This window comes from Equus asinus, unplaced genomic scaffold, assembly GCF_041296235.1.
Source record: "Equus asinus isolate D_3611 breed Donkey unplaced genomic scaffold, EquAss-T2T_v2 contig_803, whole genome shotgun sequence".
Classification (NCBI taxonomy): Eukaryota; Metazoa; Chordata; class Mammalia; order Perissodactyla; family Equidae; genus Equus; species Equus asinus.
The window spans coordinates 1,098,498-1,119,136 of record NW_027225520.1 but is presented as its reverse complement, the minus strand read 5'-3'; the positions used below and the strand labels follow the sequence as shown (position 1 = coordinate 1,119,136).

Here is a 20,639-nt window from a genome sequence, read left to right as displayed (position 1 = left end):
TAGGTAACGTGCCTGAGGTCACACAGCTAGTTGAAGGCCTAGACTCAAATCCAAGCAATCTACCTCCAAATGTTGTGATTCCATCTCCTCATACTCTGTGTGACAACCTGTGTCATTGTCACGGGTTGCTTAACGGTGAATGAAGCAGGAAGGGTGAGGGAAACAGAGTAAACACCATGGCTCTCATTCAGAATGATGGCTCTGCAGCACGTGCTCCTCTAATTAGGAAGAGATGACCGTCAGCCACCAGCTGCATGAGCTGATTAGTGAGCACAGAGAGAGAATGCTGCTGAACAGGATTAATTTGTAAGTTCCAGCTGTGAAAGAGGCTTTATTAACCTTTTTCTATATACCACCAATGATGATAATAAAAGCCATTTAAGACATTAAGTCCATTGATTGCAATTGCTCTTCTCAGGACTCAAAGGTTATATTATGCTCCTTTTCCTTCAAAATATAGTCAATATGTGCTGAGGAAAATTTTCTCAGGGTAGTATCTGAAACAAAAGACAAGTAACTTGTATTTGATCTTGTTAATGCATCTATTCTCAAATTAAATGATTTTGGTCTTTAATTTCTTATACCTTCCTCAAAGGCCTTGGTTCCTATCGGCATATGATGACACGTTAACGTTTCCTACATAAAAGATTTCACAGCAGAGGCACAGCTCGGCCAATGCTTTTAGGCAATATTTTCACTCCTTGACAATTATGATACAGTGAAGTATCTTTCTTAAGCTAATAAATTAACCACTTAGTATCTGTGGGAACTACAAACAAGAGAGATGAATATACTAATTATTACCCTTCGTATCCGGACCTTTGTCTAGGCTTCACTGCTTACTGGTTGTAGCCTATGATAGTAGTCACTCAGCACTTGAGTGAAGAGTCACATGTAGCTTCATCTCTAAAAATATTTGCAAATATTTGCCTGGATCTGTTGGAATGTAATAAAAGGGACAAAAAAATAATGGCCTAATAATGACAGGATGCAGGAAAAAGGGTTATGAATTGAATCTTGAAGCAATTAAACTGTGTCCCGTAGAATTTTATTCCTGGGCTGAGAGTAACGGCCTTGAAGCACTGAGCCTTCTTGCTCAGAACAACTGCCTGCTTCCCAAGCAGCTGCTCTGAATCCAACATCTCCATCATCTCAAGCAGCCGTCACTCCCTCCTCAGGTCTGAGCTGACCCATCTCACCTGAGAGCTGGAGTTGCAGGAAGGCACGAGGCAGGAATTGGAGTCAGAAGGCAAATGGCAAGCGCAGATTTATGGAATGGTGAGTTCCAATAATTAAGTAACCAAAATGTCATACAGAAATGAGATGTGCCACACAAATTGTAACCATGAGTGCCTTAGAGTTTGCTGAGGAGAGAATAGGATTACGAAGACTTTACCCTAATGGTCTAAGAAGGCTTTGAAAACTACGGATGTCTTTCCACGTGCTTTGAGTCAAGACTTGTTTTCTTCACGTTCTTATTAAAAAATCCACCTCTAGCCAAAAGGGTTTAAAGACATTACCACCTTCTAAAGATCATGAAAATTGAAAATCAAAATGACTTTGCTTATGTAGGATCCAAACTTTTCTGAAGTATTTGAGTTCTCTTCAAAGGAAATTTCACACATAATTTGGAGGAATGCACGTGTTGAGGTAAAGATTCTTTTAGGGACATTTAGATGGTGAAAGAAAGTAAGCCCTACCCTCACCCCCACAGATAGTGCAATAAACCATTATTAGATCTTATACTGTTATTAAATAATATGTTTTACAAAAAAGATTGAACACATAAAATAAGAACATACCTCTGATTGTTCCAGAAGTAAAAATATCATCATTTTGTGTCAAAAAGCTCTTCCTGATTGACCACACCTGCTATGTTCCTTGTTCACTGTGTAGTTTATTGCTTATTTCTACAGGCCGGCTCTGCAGATGTCACGTCTGGTTATGCAACAGGTTTGGAGTTTTAGTTTATTTTTGGCTGGGATGGCGTGACAAAGTTTAATGTCTTGCATAAGCTTAACATTTCAAAAATTTTTAGCCTGAACTTTGTTACATCTAGGACTTTCCTGAAACTTTGACCTGATAATGAGGAGAAAGTGAACATTATTCAAAAGATGTAGGACAAGGAAGATAGGGAGAAAGGAGCATCAGTACTGAACCCTCCAGATCAATCTTCGCCCTCGACCTGATACAGTTATCAATGCTGCATTAGACAACCCGGCTCTGGGCAGTGAGCAGAAGCCTTTCAACGAAGACGTCTGGCTACTACATACAGTGTTTAGCATGGTTTCCCAATTGAAGGTTTCTGAATTTAATTTAACCTCACCGTTAGCCTCCCTTAATATCTGGCAGGCAAAGTGTTGCACAGTCTGGATAGAATCCTGCTGCAGGATTACCAGATTTCTGGACTATTAGTACTATTCTCTTTTAATGTCATCGTTGTGAAACAAAATGAACAACCTGAAAACTATATTTGCAAGTTAAGCTGCAGTAACCATTTACTGCCAAAACTAAACGTGACCAAAAACCTCTAAACATGACAAAACACACGCACACCACCCTACACCACACACACACACACACACACACACACACACACACACACACACGGGCCAGGAGCCATAAGGCAATAGTTTGATAAATTATACTACTATCAAAATCATACAACTCCCAAACACAGAGGATACACACAAGAGACAGAAAGGATGTGGGTAAGAGGAATCCTCACTTACTACTAGGGAAAAGTATGAACTCTAGGAGACAACCACGCTGAAGAACACTTTACAATAGCCAGTAAGGAGGGTGCAGGACTCACAAACCAACAGCCTCCCTTGTAGACAGACACACTAGGGAAATCCTTGGACACGTGCACAAGGAGATATGTCAATGCAGCATTGTTTTTACTAAAGGAAAAAGGAATAATCTAAATGTTTATTAATTTTAAAATAGAAAAATATATTCATAAAAGGGACTACTATTCGGTAGTTAAAAGGAATAATCTCAATCTATATGCATCCACATGGATAAATTTTGAAGTCATAGTGAATAACCATGCTGAATTGCAGAATGATATGCACAGTCTGGTGCAATTTATAGAAACTTTATAATTTTAAAAAATTATATATATACATTTTTTAAAGAAACAGATCTGTGAAAAAGTATAAAACCATGGGAGTGTATTGTTTAAGGTGTTGTCAAAATCACAGGTGACTCCCTTGTTTAGGCCAAGCCCAATTTGGGTTCTTTTAAAAATAAGCAATGAGGTAGAAGTTTCAGAATATCCAAAGACTAGAGAGTATTCAGAAGTTTCTTTTACCGTCCTTTAATTCTTTCTGCAAAAACGTTCAGACATGAGCACATTGGTTCCATCAGCCTCCTCAGGAAATGTCTTCATTTTTCATGTGCCCGAGCAGATAGGAACGCCCCAGGCCCCCTGCCTGCAACCTTTCATAGAGGCAGACGTTAGAGCTTTGACCCCAGCTAAAATCTGCTCCAAAGTGGGCAGAAAGAGGTATTATGGCCTTTTTCAAATGAACCTCTCCTAGGGTCAAAATAAATTATTGTATAATATATAATATATCCAATCGCAACTCAACGACCTCCTTTGAGGCAAGTTTGACGGGCAGATTCTTCTCTGTTCTTTATTAGCAACATCAGTCAGAAGGTGGCACAGTTTGTGAACAGCTTCTCACGGGAACTTTGCGAGCCTCACTGTTGCAACGATGTGAACCTGGTCTCTCTTGGAAAGATGCTTGCAGATCCCGGGAAGGCTTACTTGAGAACAACTGTCCACAGACAATTCATTATTGCTGTCTTTTTTTCTTCTAAAAGACACAGGAAAATATTTAAACCTTTGGTGCATGTGAGGGGGTTTTCAGGTGTACAAAGGGTCTCCACAAATGATGCACGTCACCTTCGAGGTGGTGGTCACCTGTGGGGAGACGTGGAGAAGAACGGCATCAGTGAGAGTGGAAGAGAAGCTTCAGCTGTACCTGTAACATTTTATTCTTTAAAAAACAAAGGTGAAGCAAATATTGCAAAATCACGGTAACATTTTAAAACTGGATGGTGGACATATAGGTGCTATTATATAATTCTCTCCTGCTTTCTGTACACTTGAAATGTTATACTTAAAAAAATGATAAAGAAACAAAGCAATGCTGAAGGGTGAACAACAAACTTGGAAAAATATATTCAGAACATGTATGGGTGTGGGCCCTGTGGCCGAGAGGTTAAGTTCATGTGCTCATCTTTGGCAGCCTGGGGTTTGCTGGTTCGGATCCTGGGTGTGGACCTACACACTGCCCACCAGGCCATGCTGCGGTAGCATCCCACATAGAAGAACTAGAATGACTTGGAACTAGGATATACAATTACGTACTGGGGCTTTGGGGAGAAAAAAAATACAGGAAAATTGGTAACAGGTGTTAGCTTAGGGCCACTCTTGCTCACCAAAAAAAAAGGAAAAGCATACTTAAAAAAAAAAGGAACATGTATGAGAAAAGGGTCTATTTTCCTGATATGTAAAGACAAATCAATAAGGACAAGATAAATGACCCAAGAGAAAAATCTGTGGAGGATATGAATGGGGAATTTATAGAAAAATAGCTAATGAATTTATAAAATATATAGCCTAAATATATATGAATCTCTCTCCATGTGTGTCTATGTGTGTGTATACACTCATCAAACAAATGCAAATTGAGAAAACAATACTGCTTTTCACTATCATATTGGCAAAATTTCTTATATTTGGCAAAACACAGTGTTACTAATGGTGGAGAAGAAACATTCTCATGTGTTTTTGAGAAGACTGTATTGGTATAATCATTCTGGAAGGCAACATTTTTTACATTCCCTTTGAAAGACCAATTCCATTTCTAGGGTTTTTTCCCTTTGGATATAATTGCATGAATGCACACAGATATATGTATAAAGGTATTGTTTATCATAGTAAAAAATTGAAGAGAAAATAAATTTTCACCAGTGGAAGACAGATCAAATTGATGATGATACATCCAATTGCCGAATAGTCTGTATCAACAAATGAAGATCTCCACAATACAACATAAGTTTAGAATGAGCAAGTGGTGGAACCATGTATACAATACAATTCGATTTGCATGAAAGGCATGCGTTATACATACGTGTGCACCCAAATGTCTGAACGCAGCATCACAGTGATTACCTCCGGGGCATGAAACTGGAGGTTGGGAACAGGCAAGAAACCTTTTCTTTCCTCTTAGACTTTTATTGCATCAGTTAGGACTCTATGCTGCAAATGACGGAAAACGGAAACTCAACCTGCTCTAAGAAGTGGGTGGATTTGTTGGCTTAATGTAACTGAAAAATCTGGGGGGAGTTTCAGTTCATCTTGAATCACGGCTCTGCAATGTCACCAGGATGCTTTTCCTGGGTCATGACTTCATCTTTTGCGTATGTGAATGGTGTCCTCTAGGGGTGTGTACCTGATGGCCCTGATCATCTGGATAGCTCCCCTATCCATTACCAAAGGCAGGGGGGAATGCTTCCCTTTTCCAGAAGCCTCTACTTACTGGCTCTCAAGGGTTCATCAGTTCTAATTGGATTGTATACCAATCTTTGAATCAAACATCATCAATCGTGGCAACGGGCTTGTGGATCAATTCCAGGCAAACAAATTAACATAAAATGGAGTCTGGATGGTTTCCCAAAAGAAAGAGGGATGCTGGGCAGCAAAGAGCAAATATCCACTATTGCTAGATAATGTTTTCCCAAGGGCATGTAATTATCTGTCTGTCTATCTATCTATCTATCTTTCTATCTATCTATCTATCTATTTTATAGTCCACTAGGGCCTAGACTCTGAGCTCCACAGGAAGGGACTATGTTTGTGTCACTCATTATCTGTCCTTTGGGTCTAAGACGGGTTCCTGGAACATGATAGGTGGTCAGATAATATTTGTAGAATAAAAACAAGATGAAACAACCTACATTGCAACCTGACTCCTAATCACTGTCTACAGATTAAGAAAACTTAGTCACAGAATGAGCATCCTCAAGGCTATCTTTCACAATATTTTCATCCCAAGTGATCAGAAGAGAGGCTGATGTAGTGAGAGAGACACAATTTTTAGGAGAAACACTGATGGCTCTTTTAAACATTTGCTGATACTGCTTTTTGTTGATAGAAATTATTTGATACATTGTGTGAATTCATTACTCCTGAACTATTGCAATAATGGATGAACTCAGCTAATTCACTTACTCTATTGTTCAAATAGCTTAGGGTCAGGCTAATTTAAGACTTTTCTTCTTCTTTCTCTTCCCTTTCCTTGGCCCTCCTTTGAGTACTCCCCTCACCGGGCCACAGAGAACTGCTTCTGCCTGTGCAGCTTGCCACATATTTACGGTTGCCAGATAAAATACAGGATGCTCAGTAATGTGTGAATTTCAGATAAACAGCGCATTATTTTTCAGTACGTGTATGTCCCAGATATTGCATGGGACCAGATATTACATGGGGTATGCTTATCTAAAAGATTATTCATTGTTTATCAGAGTTCACATGTAACTGAGCATCCAGTGTTTTTATTTGCTGTAATTTCTTATTTTTATTTGCTAAATCTGGCAACTCTACACATAATGCCGGCTACCTGCAACTACTTTCAGTTTCCCAAAGGGTAAACCCCTGGGCTTTCTGGACCATGAAATAGCTGATTATTGGATTTTTACTTGTTAGTATGGCTCTTTTATACTTAAAGAGCAATCCTAAAGTAAACCCGTGTGTAACCACCCCCCAGGTGAAGAAACATAGCAGAACGATGCCAGTACCTTAGCGCCATCTGTGGTTCTTTCCTATATCAGCATCCTCCTCCCTCCCTTGAGGGGTAACGACTGGCTTTTTTCATCATTCTCTGGCATCTCTTTAGGTTTGCCACCTGTGTAAGCATGCATAACGATATAGCTCCTTTTGACTACCTTTGATAGTTTCTTTGTGACTTGTTTCTTTCACCCAACCTTGCACTTGTGAGGTTTATCCATGTTTATGAGTGCCGCTGTGCTTCCTTACTTGTCATTGCTGCACAGTGTTCCAAAATGTGATCATACCCATGATTATCCATCCATTGTACTGTTGTGCGGTTGATGGTACAGTTTTAACTTAAGTTGAAAATTTTAGAATGTTTTAAATTTATTGCAGGAAACTAAAATAACTACCATAAAATAGTTTCATACCGTTTAGGGAAATTTCTAATACTTAGTACTCCTCTGAAAATTTCTGTTGCTATATTCAATAATTGGGCAAAGTTTAGAGGCTTATATAAATTGGTTCTCATTTATATTCACAAATTGTTTTTTATTGTGGAATAACAGACATATAGTAAAATGCACAAATCTTAAATATATATCTTGATGAATTTTTACATATGTATATACCTGTGTAACCATCACCCAGATCAAGATCTAGAACGTTTCCAGCATCCTTTTACTATGACTGTCTTGCAGCTCTTTTATTTCCTGTTGCCACCTACAAGATAGCTGTCTGTCTAAATTTTTGGACATGCCCAATACAAGTCTGTATGATGATGGGTTTTGGGCTTTCAGGTGCACCACATGGTGAGTCTGCACAATGCTAAGTGGTTCCTTTAGAGAAGGGCTCAAGCCATTCGATTTCCAAAAGGAAAAGTGATAATACAGATGCTGATGGGGCTAACAAAGTAGATGAACTAATGTTTCTATTAAATAAAAAAATATTTATCTTCCAAAAGGAGGATTTAAGATCAGGCAGATAGTAACATCACATGTCTTTATAGTTAAATTGAACATATAACTCTCTGCTTGTGTATTTATCATATAAAGACAAAACTGACTTATTGCAAATATTATAACCCACTAGCTGTAAAATGCCTTGAACCTGGTGATGTGTAGAAAGTATAAGGATAAAGTTACATGCAAGCAATTTATTCAAAACTTTGAACTTATTGATATATTTTTTATTACTATAATGTATTCTGTATACTACTCTGTATTCTGACCACAAATTGCTGTGATTCCCCTCAGAATTATGCCACTCTCTAATGGCTACATAACAGCAATGTCTCTTAAAATATACCCAGTGGCACAGTGGTTAAGTTTGCACCCTCCACTTCAGCGGCCCAGGGTTCACCTGTTCGGATCCCGGGTCCAGACAAGGCACCACTTGGCAAGCCATGCTGCGGGAGGCATCCCACATATAAAGTAGAGGAAGATGGGCATGAATGTTAGCTTAGGGCCAGTCTTCCTCAGCAAAAAGAGGGGGATTGGCTCAGGGCTAATCTGCCTAAAAAAAAAATATATATATATATATATATACACTCTGAAATTTATTTATTTATTTATATTTTAATTGCAGTAACATTGGATTATAACATTATATAGCTTTTGGATGTACATCATAATATATTTCGAATTCTGTGTAGATTACATCCTGTTCACCACCCCAAAATTAATTATAGTCCATCACCTCACATGTCAGCCTAATCACCCCTTTTGCCCTCCCCTCCTTTCCCTATGGCAACCACCAATCCAATCTCCATTGCTATGTGTTTGTTTGTCATTGCTTTTATCTTCTACTTATGAGTGAGGTCATATGGTATTTGACTTTCTCGCTCTGACTAATTTCACTCAGCAGAATACCCTCAAGGACCATCCATGTTGTCAGAAATGGCCATGTTTCATCATTTCTTATGGCTGAGTAGTATTCCATTGTGTATAAATACCACATCTTGTTTATCCATTCATCCCTTGATGGGCACCTAGGTTGCTCCCAAGTCTTGGCTATTGTGTATAATGCTGCAATGAACATAGGGGTGCATGCATCTTTATGCTTTTGTATTTTCAAGTTCTTTGGATAAATACCCTGCAGCAGAATAGCTGGATCATATGGTAGATCTATTCTTAATTTTCTGAGGATACTCCATACTGCTTTCCATAGTGGCTGCACCAGTTTGCACTCCCACCAGCAGTGTACAAGGGTTCCCTTCTCTCCACATACTCTCCAACATTTGTTGTTTCCTGTCTTGTTAATTATAGCCATTCTGACCAGAGGGAGGTGATACCTCATTGTAATTTTGATTTGCATGTCCCTGATAACTAATGATGTTGAGAACATTTTCATATGCCTGTTTGTCATCTGTGTATCTTCTTTAGAGAAATCTCTGTTCAGATCTTTTGCCCATTTTTTAATTGGATTGTTGGTTTTCTTGTTGAGCTGTATGAGTTCTTTGTATATTTTGGATACCAGCCCCTTATCTGGTATATGGTTTGCAAATATCTTCTCAATAAAGGAATACAGTCAAGTCGCAGGAAACAAAATCAATGTACAAAAATTAGTTGCGTTTGTACATACTAACAATGAAGCAGAAGAAAGAGAAATTAAGAATGCAATCCCACTTACAATTGCAATCAAAAGAATAAAATACCTAGGAATAAACTTAACCAAAGAGGTGAAAGATCTGTACACCGAAAACTATAAAACATTGATGAAAGAACCCAAAGAAGACACATAGAAATGGAAAGATATTCCATGCTCTTGGATTTGAAGAATCAACATCATTAAAATGTCCATACTCCTTAAAGCAATCTGTAGATTCAATGCAATCCCTATCAAAGTTCCAACAAAATTTTTCAAAGAAATAGAACAAAGAATCCTAAAATTTACATGGAACAACAAAAGACCCTGAATAGCCAAAGAACACCTGAGAAAAAAGAACAAAGCTGGAGGTATCACACTTCCTGATTTCAAAATATACTACAAAGCTACAGTAACCAAAACAGCATGGTACTGGCACAAAAACAGACACACACATCAAGGGAACAGAATCGAGAGCCCAGAAATAAGCCCACACATTTATGGACAGCTAATATTCGACAAGGGAGCCAAGAGCATACCATGGAGAAAAGAGAGTCTCTTCAATAAATGGTGTTGGGAAAACTGGACAGCCACATGCAAAAGAATGAAAGATCATTCCCTTACACCATGCGCAAAAATCAACTCAAAATGGATTAAAGGCTTGAATGTAAGACCTGAAACCATGAAACTCCTGGAAGAAAACATAGGCAGTACGATCTTTGACGTCGGTCCTAGCAGCATATTTTCAAGTCACACGTCTGTCCGGGCAAGGGAAACTAAAGAAAAAATGAACAAGTGGGACTACATCAGACTAAAAAGCTTCTGCACAGCAAAGGAAACCATGTGAAATTTCTGAATGCTCACTAGAGATACGTTGTTCAGACAGATCTCTCCAGTATTTTACATTTTCAGCATGGGAAGGAAAGAGAACTCAAGCACTGAGAGTTTTAGTGAATCTTAAGGAAAAGTATTCACGTGTTAAATGAAATGATTTTGTGTGCACATGCAATACATGTTGAAGAGGAAGAGAGGGAAGAAGAAAGTGGATGGGCACTGAACAATGTTTTATTTCTATAAATGTGGAGCTTACAATTGAGAATCTCTTGCAGGAAAGATTCCAGGTCAAGATGTACGCTGTGACACATGATTAATCCCCACTCTCTCATCTCCCACTGAAATTCCAACACAGACACTTTTCAAAATCACAGAACTATATCTGTAGAAAACGATTACAGTCTCGTCAGTGTGCCAGAAATTTTGAGGACTACCTGGAAAATAGAAAGCAAATGGGTTGAAATTTCCTGTAAAAATCAAAAGAGAAGAAATTGCATCTCAGGACACCAAAGCCAAGCCAGGTTCTTTCTAGGAAGCCTCAGATAAGCTCTAGGCTCAGCATCAGCGGATTCAAAGGGAGGAGCTGGCTGTGGAGCAACCATCAGTGGAGTTCCCTCAAGATGCTTCCTCGTGAGAGTATTTGGGCCTGAGAGAAAAACCAAAGCCAGACTTGTAGTAATGTCAGAATTTAGACCCAAAAAAGCATTAAAACAAGATACTTTATAATATTAAAGGGGGAATTTGCAATGAAGGTATAAAATCTCTGCACCAAATAACATAACATCAATATCGATCAAGCAACAACTGTAGGAGATGCAAGGAGAAATAGAAACCCACTAGAGATGGAGCCTTCAGTTCACCTCTCTCGATCTATTTTAGAGCAAGTAGACAAAAGTAAGAAAATAGAAGAAAGTGCAGTAATGTCTTCAAAGGTCTAGGGAAAGACTTTTTGAATTTAGCCTTATTGTTAATTAAGCATCAGGATAAAATGAAGACATCTGGAAATTAAAAAGTTACCATTCAGTGTCCCCACGAGAAAACAATTACTTGAAGTTCTTCAGGCCAAAAATGGGAAACCAAGACATCAGATTGTACATAATGGTGGCAACTAAGTACAACCAGAAAAAATAAAAGAAAAATTTAAGCAGCAAACTTTTAATGTCGTAGCCTTCAGTTTCCTTCTAAATTAGTTCAATCGCAATGTTTGGTTTGCGGTGAACAATACTTATGTAATCTTAATATTGTACATGCCGTGTATTGGTTTTCACTTTTGGGTGTCAAACAATGTCAAAAGCACAGAAGATTTAATAATTATATTACAGAACAGCAAGTAAATCTCATAAATCTTGGCAATTTAAAGATTACGTGGCAGGGTATCTCAGCCAACAAATTCAAGTGTATAAGAAATATCACTTTATTTTCTACATTTCAGTTTAATTTCCACCTCTGGGAAATATTCTCTTTCTCCCTCTACCTCTCTCATAAGACCTGCTTGATGGGAAATGTAACCACAGACATTCCTGGGCTTTCTCTGCCCTCCTGGGGTCCCACCAAGGTATGCAGTTGCCAAATATTCAGAGAGAAGGGCGCCCCCCAGGCTTCAGTGATCTGCACACCCGGGTAACCGGGAGCCTCCATGAATGACTCTTTGCAGCGCAGCAGATCTCTGCTCCTTTGGGGCTCCACGCGCGGCATGGGAGTCTCAGCTGAGGTTGGAACCCTGTGCTAGGGTCCTGCTTTCCCCAAATAGCTGACACCACTACCTTTTCTGAGGTTTGCCCCTCCTAGGGCTCCACCATGGAGCAGTGTTTGTTTCCCACGTAGCTTCTCAGCACCGCTCCGGCCCTCGCGGACCTCCGACGGGGGAGCCTCTCCTGCCCCTGCTCCTCCAGGGCCCCTGCGTCCTCCTGAACGTCGTGTGCTCCTCGCTGAGCTCAGGTGTGTGGACAAGTAAAACAGGCAAACATTTGACTGGCTAACTCTGCCCTCCTCCCTGCCCTGTGCCTCTCCTGAGGCAATAAAATTCACAGCATGTTACTGCTTGAATGGAAAAATGGAAAAGGGGAAACATGAATTAAGATCACACAGTATTTTTCAGACAATATTAACATAACTGAGAACAATAGGGAGGTAACTAGAGAGAAGAGGAGTAGAAGGGTAGTGTTCTTGCCTTTCATTGTGGATACTGAATCCATAGTAAATTTGATAAATCAAGAATTAAACATTTATATATGCTATTTAGAGTAAATAAGGCAATGACTAGAAAATAAAAATATAAACAATATAATCCAGAGGTGGAAGGGGAGTTAAATCATGATAAATTCTTAGTCCCTCAGAGTGGAATATCAATAGATTCTGTATAAACTTGATAAAACTTGAAGAAATATGATATAAAACTAAACTAAAAACTATTAACAGAGGTGATTTCTGGGAAATGAGTTAGGGCCTAGGGAGAAGAGGAGAAAACTGGGAAGAGGAGGGAGACTTTGTTATTTTCATTTTAAGCTTTTTTATTTTAATTTTTTTAATGATGCAATCCTTTTCTAACAAAAATTAGGTTAGTTAAAAATAAATGACTATTTTAACACACTGCCTCATCAACATTTATAAGACATACTTAATAAAGAATTCACACATTAAAATGTGCCTATGGGCACTAGGCCTTTACTTTAAAAATTCACTATTAAATTCCTTCCCATATTAGGAAGAGCTGCTAAAAAATCCACACCGAAAAACAAACCCCCTTAGCTTTATATAGATAAACAAATAATTTAGCCAAAAAGAAATACTTGAGAAACGACTAGAAGGAAACACTAACAAAAATTAGCAAGAGTGACAAGGCAATGGTAATGAGCACGCCGTCTTTCAAAAGAAGAAATCATTCAAAATATTTCTTTATCAGAGTCGCAAAAAAAATCATGTCCTCTGGTACAGTAAAACCACTTTAAAGATATATTCCAGCACCCTGCTAAATTCCATCAAAGTTCCTGTATGTAATCTCTATCAGTGCACACTACACTATATATTTACTCCTGAGATCTAAACTTCATGTAAAACTACACATCATCCTGAATAAGAGAGAGTGCAAGATGGCACAGGCAAGCACACAGACTCAGTGCCCTCTTCACAGTCTACTTTCCTTCAGAAGGTGGGCAAGTTCCTTTACCTCCAGCTCTTGTTTTTCTCCTCTGCCAATATGGAACTTCCAAATCGAGGTCTTATGAGGCTTTCCACATATGCCAAGAAGGAACCCAGCTACCAGGCAAAGAAGTCCAAGAGAGACCAAATGGAGAATCTGCTGGGGAAGGAAAGCCTAACCAAAGGGAGAGAATGGCCCCACTTGATAGTCAGCAACTGGGTCCACAAAGATGAGCGAGACGGCCGTGGATTCTCTCACTCTAGTGGGAGAATGAGAAGAGAGAATTAGAAAGGGGATCAATACCCATCCCAGCCAGTGCCTGGCCCTTTGAGCCAACCCAGCTGAGAACACAGACATGAAACACAGATGACTTGTTCCACTGAGGTCTGCCCAAATTCCTGACCCACTGAATCAAGAGCAAATAAAATGGTGGTTGTTTTATGCTGCACATTTTGGGGTAATCTGCTACAAAGGAATAAGTAACGCATATAGTCCCCTTTGTGTATTCTCATTCATGATACTGTTTGTCTTCTTTTTTTGATCAATCTTGCTAGAGTTTTATCTATTTTAATTTTTTCAAAGAATGAAGTTTTAACTTTGTCGATTTTCTTATTGTATCTTTACTTTCTATTTCACTGGTTTGTGTACTTTCTTTTACTATCTTTCTATTTTCTTTGACTTTACTCAGTTATTATTTTTCTAATTTCTTAAGAGGGACACATATTAATTTTAAGATTTTCTTCTTTTCTAATATAAGCATTTAAAATTTCTTTCAAAATTCCTTTCAAAGCACCTAATCCCACTAGTCTTGATTTGCTTCTTCATTATCTTTTGGTTTTAGACATTTACATTTTCCATCATAAGTTTCATCTTAAACCCAGAAGTTACTACACAGGGATTTTAAATTTATTTTTCGCTTTTAATTTCTAACTTTCTTGAGTCTATGCAGTTTGTTGAAGTTTTCTTCATGGCCTAGTGTGTGATCATTTGTAACTCCTCCATACGTGCTCAAGGAAAATATGTGTTCTCTGATTATTGAATGTCCATTCGGTCAAGTTGGTTAATTCTTTTGTTGAGATCTTCTTTATATCGTTGCTGAATTGTGTCTGTTTGGTCAATCAGTGCTGAGAGAGGTGTGTTGAATCACTCACGATAACGGCGGATTCATCATTTTTTCTCTGTAGTTCTGTAGATTTTTGCTTCATCAATAGTGAGCCTATTTTATTAGCTCCATACATGTTTAAAATTGCTCTAGCTTGGCGAATAGAATGTTTTATCATTGCACCATGACCCTCTCTGTTCCTAACAATGTGCCAGCTTTCTTTTGGAAAACTGCTTGGCAATTTCTTATAAAGTTAAGCATACCCAGAATGACCCAGAAATACCACATCTATATTTCCCCAAGAGAAATAAAACATGCCCACAAAAAAGACTTGTACAAGAATGTTTATAGCAACTGTTGACCTTAAACAGACAGTCAGTTATTTCTCCAGCAAAAATGGGTTTATGGGGGACCAGGAAAGAATTGCAGTTCAAAGTCTGAAACCATCTCGAGCCAGGTGCAAGTCGCTAGCAGCATGGAGGAGAAACTCTATTCTGGGAGGAAGAGCAAGTTGGGACGGCCATTGTAAACATGGAGTCCAGAGGTATAGCAGCGTTTCACTAGCTGAGTTGTGATAGTCTCTCATTGGCTGAGCTTCTTGGTCAAGAAGAAGTCTGTCTTCTTCCTGTTGGGCTCTGCTAGAAGGTAGGGTGTGAGAGCTCCGCCTTTGGGCCCCAAGACTCCAATTTAATGAAGTTTCTATTTATTAATTTCCACACAACTTTATTCATAATCGCTAAAAACGGAAACAATCCAGATGTCCAGCAATGGGTGAATGGGTAGACAAAGTATTCGATGGAATACTTTTCAGCAATAAAATCCAACTCCTGATCACGCAACAGTAGGGATGGATCTGGAAAGCATGGTTAGAGAAAGAAGGCCCACCTGGGAGAGGACCTACCCCCTTTATGTGTGTGGTGATGGAAATCAGAGCAGAGGTTGGCTGCCTAACAGTGGGCGCCTGGAAAGGGGATGAGGGAACTCTCAGTGATGGAAATACTCTGTATCCCGATTGGGTGGTGCTTACACAGCTGTTTACGTTTAGCAAAACTCATCAAATCACACACTAAAAGATCAATCTTTTCCACGGTATTTAAATTTTACCTCAATAAAAAGCGGATGGGAAAAAAAAAGCCTGGCGATGTTGGAAAGTAACGCTAAGCGATGTAAGGAGAAATCTGCGGTAGTAAACCCTTTTTAAAAAATATTAAGTGAAGAAAACGTTCCAATAAGCTGAGCTGTATTTGTGTGACTAAATAAGGACGTTAAAAAGCCCTGCAAACAGTGAATCCCTTCTGCTCCGAGGAGCGCTTTCATTTTTCCTCGGATGCTGGGGCCCTGGAGCTCCGGTCGGATTAGGGACCCTAACGCCTCACCTGCGCCCCGGCCCCGCCCCTCAGGCATAATCCCGTCGTACCCGCCCATCCTTTGAACCGTGCGTTCACCTTTCAATCAGTTCGAATAGCACAGGGAGAGAACCAATCGCAAGCCTCGTGGGAGAGAAGGGGCGGGCCCCTTTCCCGCAGGGGTTGCTCAAAGGCCCTCCAATCAGAGGCTGGGTGTGGGAAGTTCGGATTCTGGGCGGCTCAGGTGTAGGCGGCACTGCTCCGAGGCGGCGGCGGCGGCTCTCCAGACAGGGAGCGTTCCTTTCCTTTTGGTTTGACTGAGGTTTCACGCGACAGGCTGCCTGAGGAAGGTGAGTGCTGGGAGCTGGAGGAAGGGCGCTGGCTCGCCTCCTCCTAGAAGGTCTGGAAGGGTCTGAGGTGGGCAGTGGCGAGCTGGACGCCGCTTGGGGGAGGCTCCTCTAGGACCACTTACCTGTCCTTCCCGCAGCCGATGGCTCCGTCCTCCAGAAGAGTAAGTATTTGTTGCCATAATCTATGCAGCAGTCAGCGTTTCACCACTGGGCCGTGATTGGCCTCTGGGGCGGGACGATGCTTAGCATCCTTGGCCCCGACCTTCAATTCCAGTAGCTGCTCCCAGAGCCAGCGACAACTAAACCCGCCCTGGTTGGGAACCTCTAGGCAAGCAAGACGAAGGCATTCTAGACTTTCAAGCTGGAAGAAACTCCACTCAGCCAAGAGGGGAACTTAGATGTCCTGTATGTGAAGAGCCAGGCTGCGGGGCTTGAGATCCCAGCTCCAGCGCCTGTTGGCAGTTCTCTCCCTCACCTGTGTAACAGCGATGACACTAACCACCTGTGCTGGTTTAGGTGACAATTAAACACGCCTTTACTATTAACTCGAGCTTTTGCACACACCCTGTCTCTCTTTGTGGAGCATAGTCCTATGCAGTATTTTAAAATAACTAATGGTTTATTGTTTAACATTTAGCACATTAATACTTGCAGGAGGTGGCAAGTCAAATAGTAGAGGAGCATGCTTACTGAAAAGTAGAGTCCTTTGTCACTTCCCCTGGGCTCTTACAGGAGAATGTTATTAGCATCCAGGTCAGAAGAATTCTCATTTTTTATATACTCTGTTGATTGCTTAAAATCATGTAACATTTTAATGGGTTGCATTTCTTGTGCAGATTTTTCTTTTATCTGGAGTTTTCTAGTGGACTGTCTCAGTTATTCTTGTTGTTGAAGAGTATAGTGTGCTTAGAACTTTTCTATCTTCCTATTGCAGACCTTCCCCTTTTTCTTTCTTTTTTTTTTCTTTTGAGCCAGCAACACTTGTGGAGAATCAGTCATCTTTCTCCCATTGGGCTTGGTTCTTTTCTATACCAGCTGCATAGGTGACTCCCTTAGACTTTCCACTTTCCTTTATTCTTTTCCTCATTTGAATGAAGGATTTCCTGGAACACATGGCATCCTGTTTCTTGTCCTTCTCCCTTGTTTTGCTTGAACACGTTCTCAAGAATCTTTCTAAGAAAAGAGTATGGGCCAGGTAAACAATATGATTTTTCACATGGCCGAAAATAATTTCATTATGCCCTCAAATGGCAAACTATGGTTATCCTTCTGTATCACCATGGTAGTTCTTCTAAAATCCCATCTTTTGCTCAATCTTGTATATCCAACTGCCTGCTTATCATCCCTGTCTGTCTAATAGGCATCTCGTGTGTTTGGTTTGTTTTGTTTTTTGGCTTGAGAAAAAATGCCAGGCTGCCTGCCTTCATCACAGGGAAAGGTTAGGAAACGATTCTGTATACTGTCCTTCACTTACTTTCCCTATTCTCTCCTTTCCTTCACTCTTGTCACTTTGTAATGCTGTGCGGTGAGCCTAGAGCCTCTTGTTTGTGTTATGGCCCACAGCTTCCTGGGCTTCACTTCATCTGTCAAGCAAGGCCCTATGTAGAAGCCCAAAATAGATCGTACTATCTTTTGATAACTTTCTTCCCACTCTGCAGTGTCGTATATTTATTCCATTTTGTACTGAAAATTTTTTATTTCAGAATGCTCTGAGGTGGGGCAGGAGGTGAACTGGAATCTTAATTTTTTAAATAATATGAAAATCTATATAAGTTGTCTACCTTTCTTTTCCCTGGCAGGATGGCTGCATCACATTTTGCCAGTCAACTGAGAAAGGATTTAAGTATTGAGATGATTAGAACTAAAATTGCTGAGGAGAGTTTTCTCTCTCAGAAAGCAGACAGATATGATAAATATGAACGAAAAAGACACTCTGGTTTGACGGATGTCAACCTTCCAACCTTGGAAGGTAGAAATCTTGAATTAGAGGAGACATCTCAAGAGCCTATTCCAGAAGAGATGAGTGTGAGGCAAAGTAAGTAAAGAGCTATTGTAATTTTAACTGCTTTGAAGAGGGGAAAAAAGTTGGTTTAATACCTGAGGTTAAAAAATCCTTGACCAGGGGCCAGCTGGGTGGTGTGGTGGTTAGGTTCACATACTCTGCTTCTGCGGCCCGAGGTTTGTGGGTTCGGATCCTGGGCGTGGACCTACATACTGCTCCTCAAGCCTGTGGCAGCATCCAGCAAACAAAATAGAGGAAGCTTTGGCAACAGATGTTACCTCAGGGACAATCTTCCACATCAAAAAAAAAAAAAAAACTTACCAGAAGAATGGAGTTTTGAAATACCATTCTAAATAACTTGATATTTTCTATGACTAAATACTTCCTATTTAAGGTAAGGGCTGTGAAAGTTCCATTCGCTTGTGGAGTGTTGTAAGTTCTGACTTCTGGAGTTTGAATAAGATAAGTGTTGACAAGATTAATTGATAAGGGACATTAAAATAGAAGTTTTGTAGCTAAATCAGGTCTCAAGTTGTTTAAATGTTCACTGCTTCAATTTTGTCATTTTCCAGGACCAGTGAAATATGCAGCCCAAGGGCCTTCTTTACAGGGAGACCAGCTTTACTCTGAGTGACATGAGAAGCCATTATTGGATTAGTGTGTTTATAATCTGCTTTATGTTTTAAAGCATCACTTACGGATGGTAGGGTGACCAGCATGGCCTCCAGAAGACCAGCTGGGAGATAACTGCAATAATTTAGCTCATGGTTGACCACAGTGGGAACGGCAACCCTGGGTGGTTTCATTCTGGTTACATTTTGAAGTTTGAACCAATAGGATTTCCTAATAGAGTGGATGTAGGTTGATAAAGAAAAGTCAGGATGGTTCTAAGGGTTTTGGCCTGAGCAACTAAAAAAATGGAGTGGCCATTTACTAAGTTGTAAAATACTGAGAGAAGAACTTGCCATCTATAGATGGCAAGTCAGGGTGCTGTCTAGTATGGTCTGATGATGTGAAATATAAAGCTGGGCTGTTTTAGTGAAGAGGAAGAAATAATTGAGAAACAGCAATGAGGGACCACCCCCCACCCCGGCCCGCTTCAGGCCCAGTGATATGACCTTTGTGGGAGAAGAAAACAGTCAACCACTTGAGAGGACAACTAGGGGAGCGTTGTCTTCAGGGGAGAGCCAGGTTACGGTTAGATCAAGAGATGAAGGGAAGAGGAACTTCAGGGAAGTTGAGGATATAGGGGTTTCATCGATGATTAACCACTTCATCATCTGAGCTTTCGCATCTTCTGTTCTCTGCCTGGATTATTTCTTTTAAACAACTTTATTGAGGTAGAATTTGCATACCATAAAATTCACCCATTTAAGTAAATGCCTTTTGTTTAGTAAATTTACTGAGTTGTGCAGTCATCTCCCTGGATTATTTTAAACCCTCACCCAGTGGGCAAACGCACTCTCATTCTTCAGAAACCTTCTCGGGTATTCTCTCTTCTGACAAGCCTTTCCTGACCTCCCCAGACAGGTTTATACTGATTCTCGATTGTGCATTCTCGTAGTCTTCATTCCATGCTAAACCAAATTGAAACTGTGCTCATCTACCCCACGATACTGTGAGCCCTTCAGGGGCAGAAATTCTCTTATTCTTACTTCCTAAAAATGTCTGGTACATAGTAGCCACTCACATTTTTCAAACAAGTTTAAATAAACATGAAAATACATAGTAGAAACCTGAGTTGAGAATCACAGGTGGGAGATAAGGAATCTGACAGGTCAAGGTGTCATCCAGGGATGCCTCTGAAGCTTGACTGAGGCTGGAGGAGCTGTTTCCAAGATGACTCACTCACATGACTGGCAAGTCGATGCTGGCTTTTGGCAGGAGGCCTTAGTTCTTCGTCATGTGGTGTCTCCATAGGGCTGACGCGGGGTCGGTGAGCCGAGGAGTCGAAAGAAAGATTTCTTAGACTCTCAAGATCTGGCAGTAGTGCTCTTTTATTTAGAGAATAGTGTGGAATAGCATGGGGACAGGACCCATGGGCAGTCGGAGCTTCTGCTGCTGCCGCTGCCCCGAACTGAGGGTTGGGGCCAATATTTAAGGCATAGGTGTGTGAGTTATCTCTTTATTAGTGCCCGTTTGGTCTGGCCATTTGGCGGTCCCACAACTTTTAGATAAGAATCAAACCGGATTGAGTAAATGGCAGAAGTCACCGCTCAAATATTATCCTCGGCTAAAGACAAAGGAGGATTTTGGGGTGGGGGGTCAGTTACATGAGGTTGCCAGACAGTTTCCAAAGATAAGGCCATCCCCCCTTCCTCCTGGCTCAGAGAGGGAGGCATCTTCACAGATAGAGGTTTCCCTTAGAAATGTAAATGTTTTCCCAACAAGGGGCAAACAAATTCCAGAGAGGGAGGCATGAAGATTTCCTTTACAAATGCAATTGCCTCTGATCAAAGGGCAAACAAATTCCACTCCTTGGAGCCTGCTTCTTAT

The 20,639-nt window shown here is 40.3% G+C and overlaps 2 protein-coding genes across 2 annotated transcripts in view; both read right to left on the bottom strand.

Moving 5' to 3' along the window:
* LOC123275997 (centromere-associated protein E-like) overlaps positions 1-16,320 on the bottom strand; it is a 52,537-nt gene extending 36,217 nt beyond the window's left edge. Inside the window, exon 1 of the mRNA XM_070503777.1 lies at positions 16,264-16,320. Coding sequence (XP_070359878.1) covers positions 16,264-16,320 — 57 coding nt within the window. The remainder of the gene's footprint in view (positions 1-16,263) is intronic.
* Positions 3,307-20,639, bottom strand: part of LOC139044366 (serine/threonine-protein phosphatase 2A regulatory subunit B'' subunit beta-like) — a 55,893-nt gene continuing 38,560 nt past the window's right edge. Inside the window, exon 4 of the mRNA XM_070503830.1 lies at positions 3,307-3,931. The gene's annotated coding sequence lies outside the window, so the exon portion shown is untranslated. The remainder of the gene's footprint in view (positions 3,932-20,639) is intronic.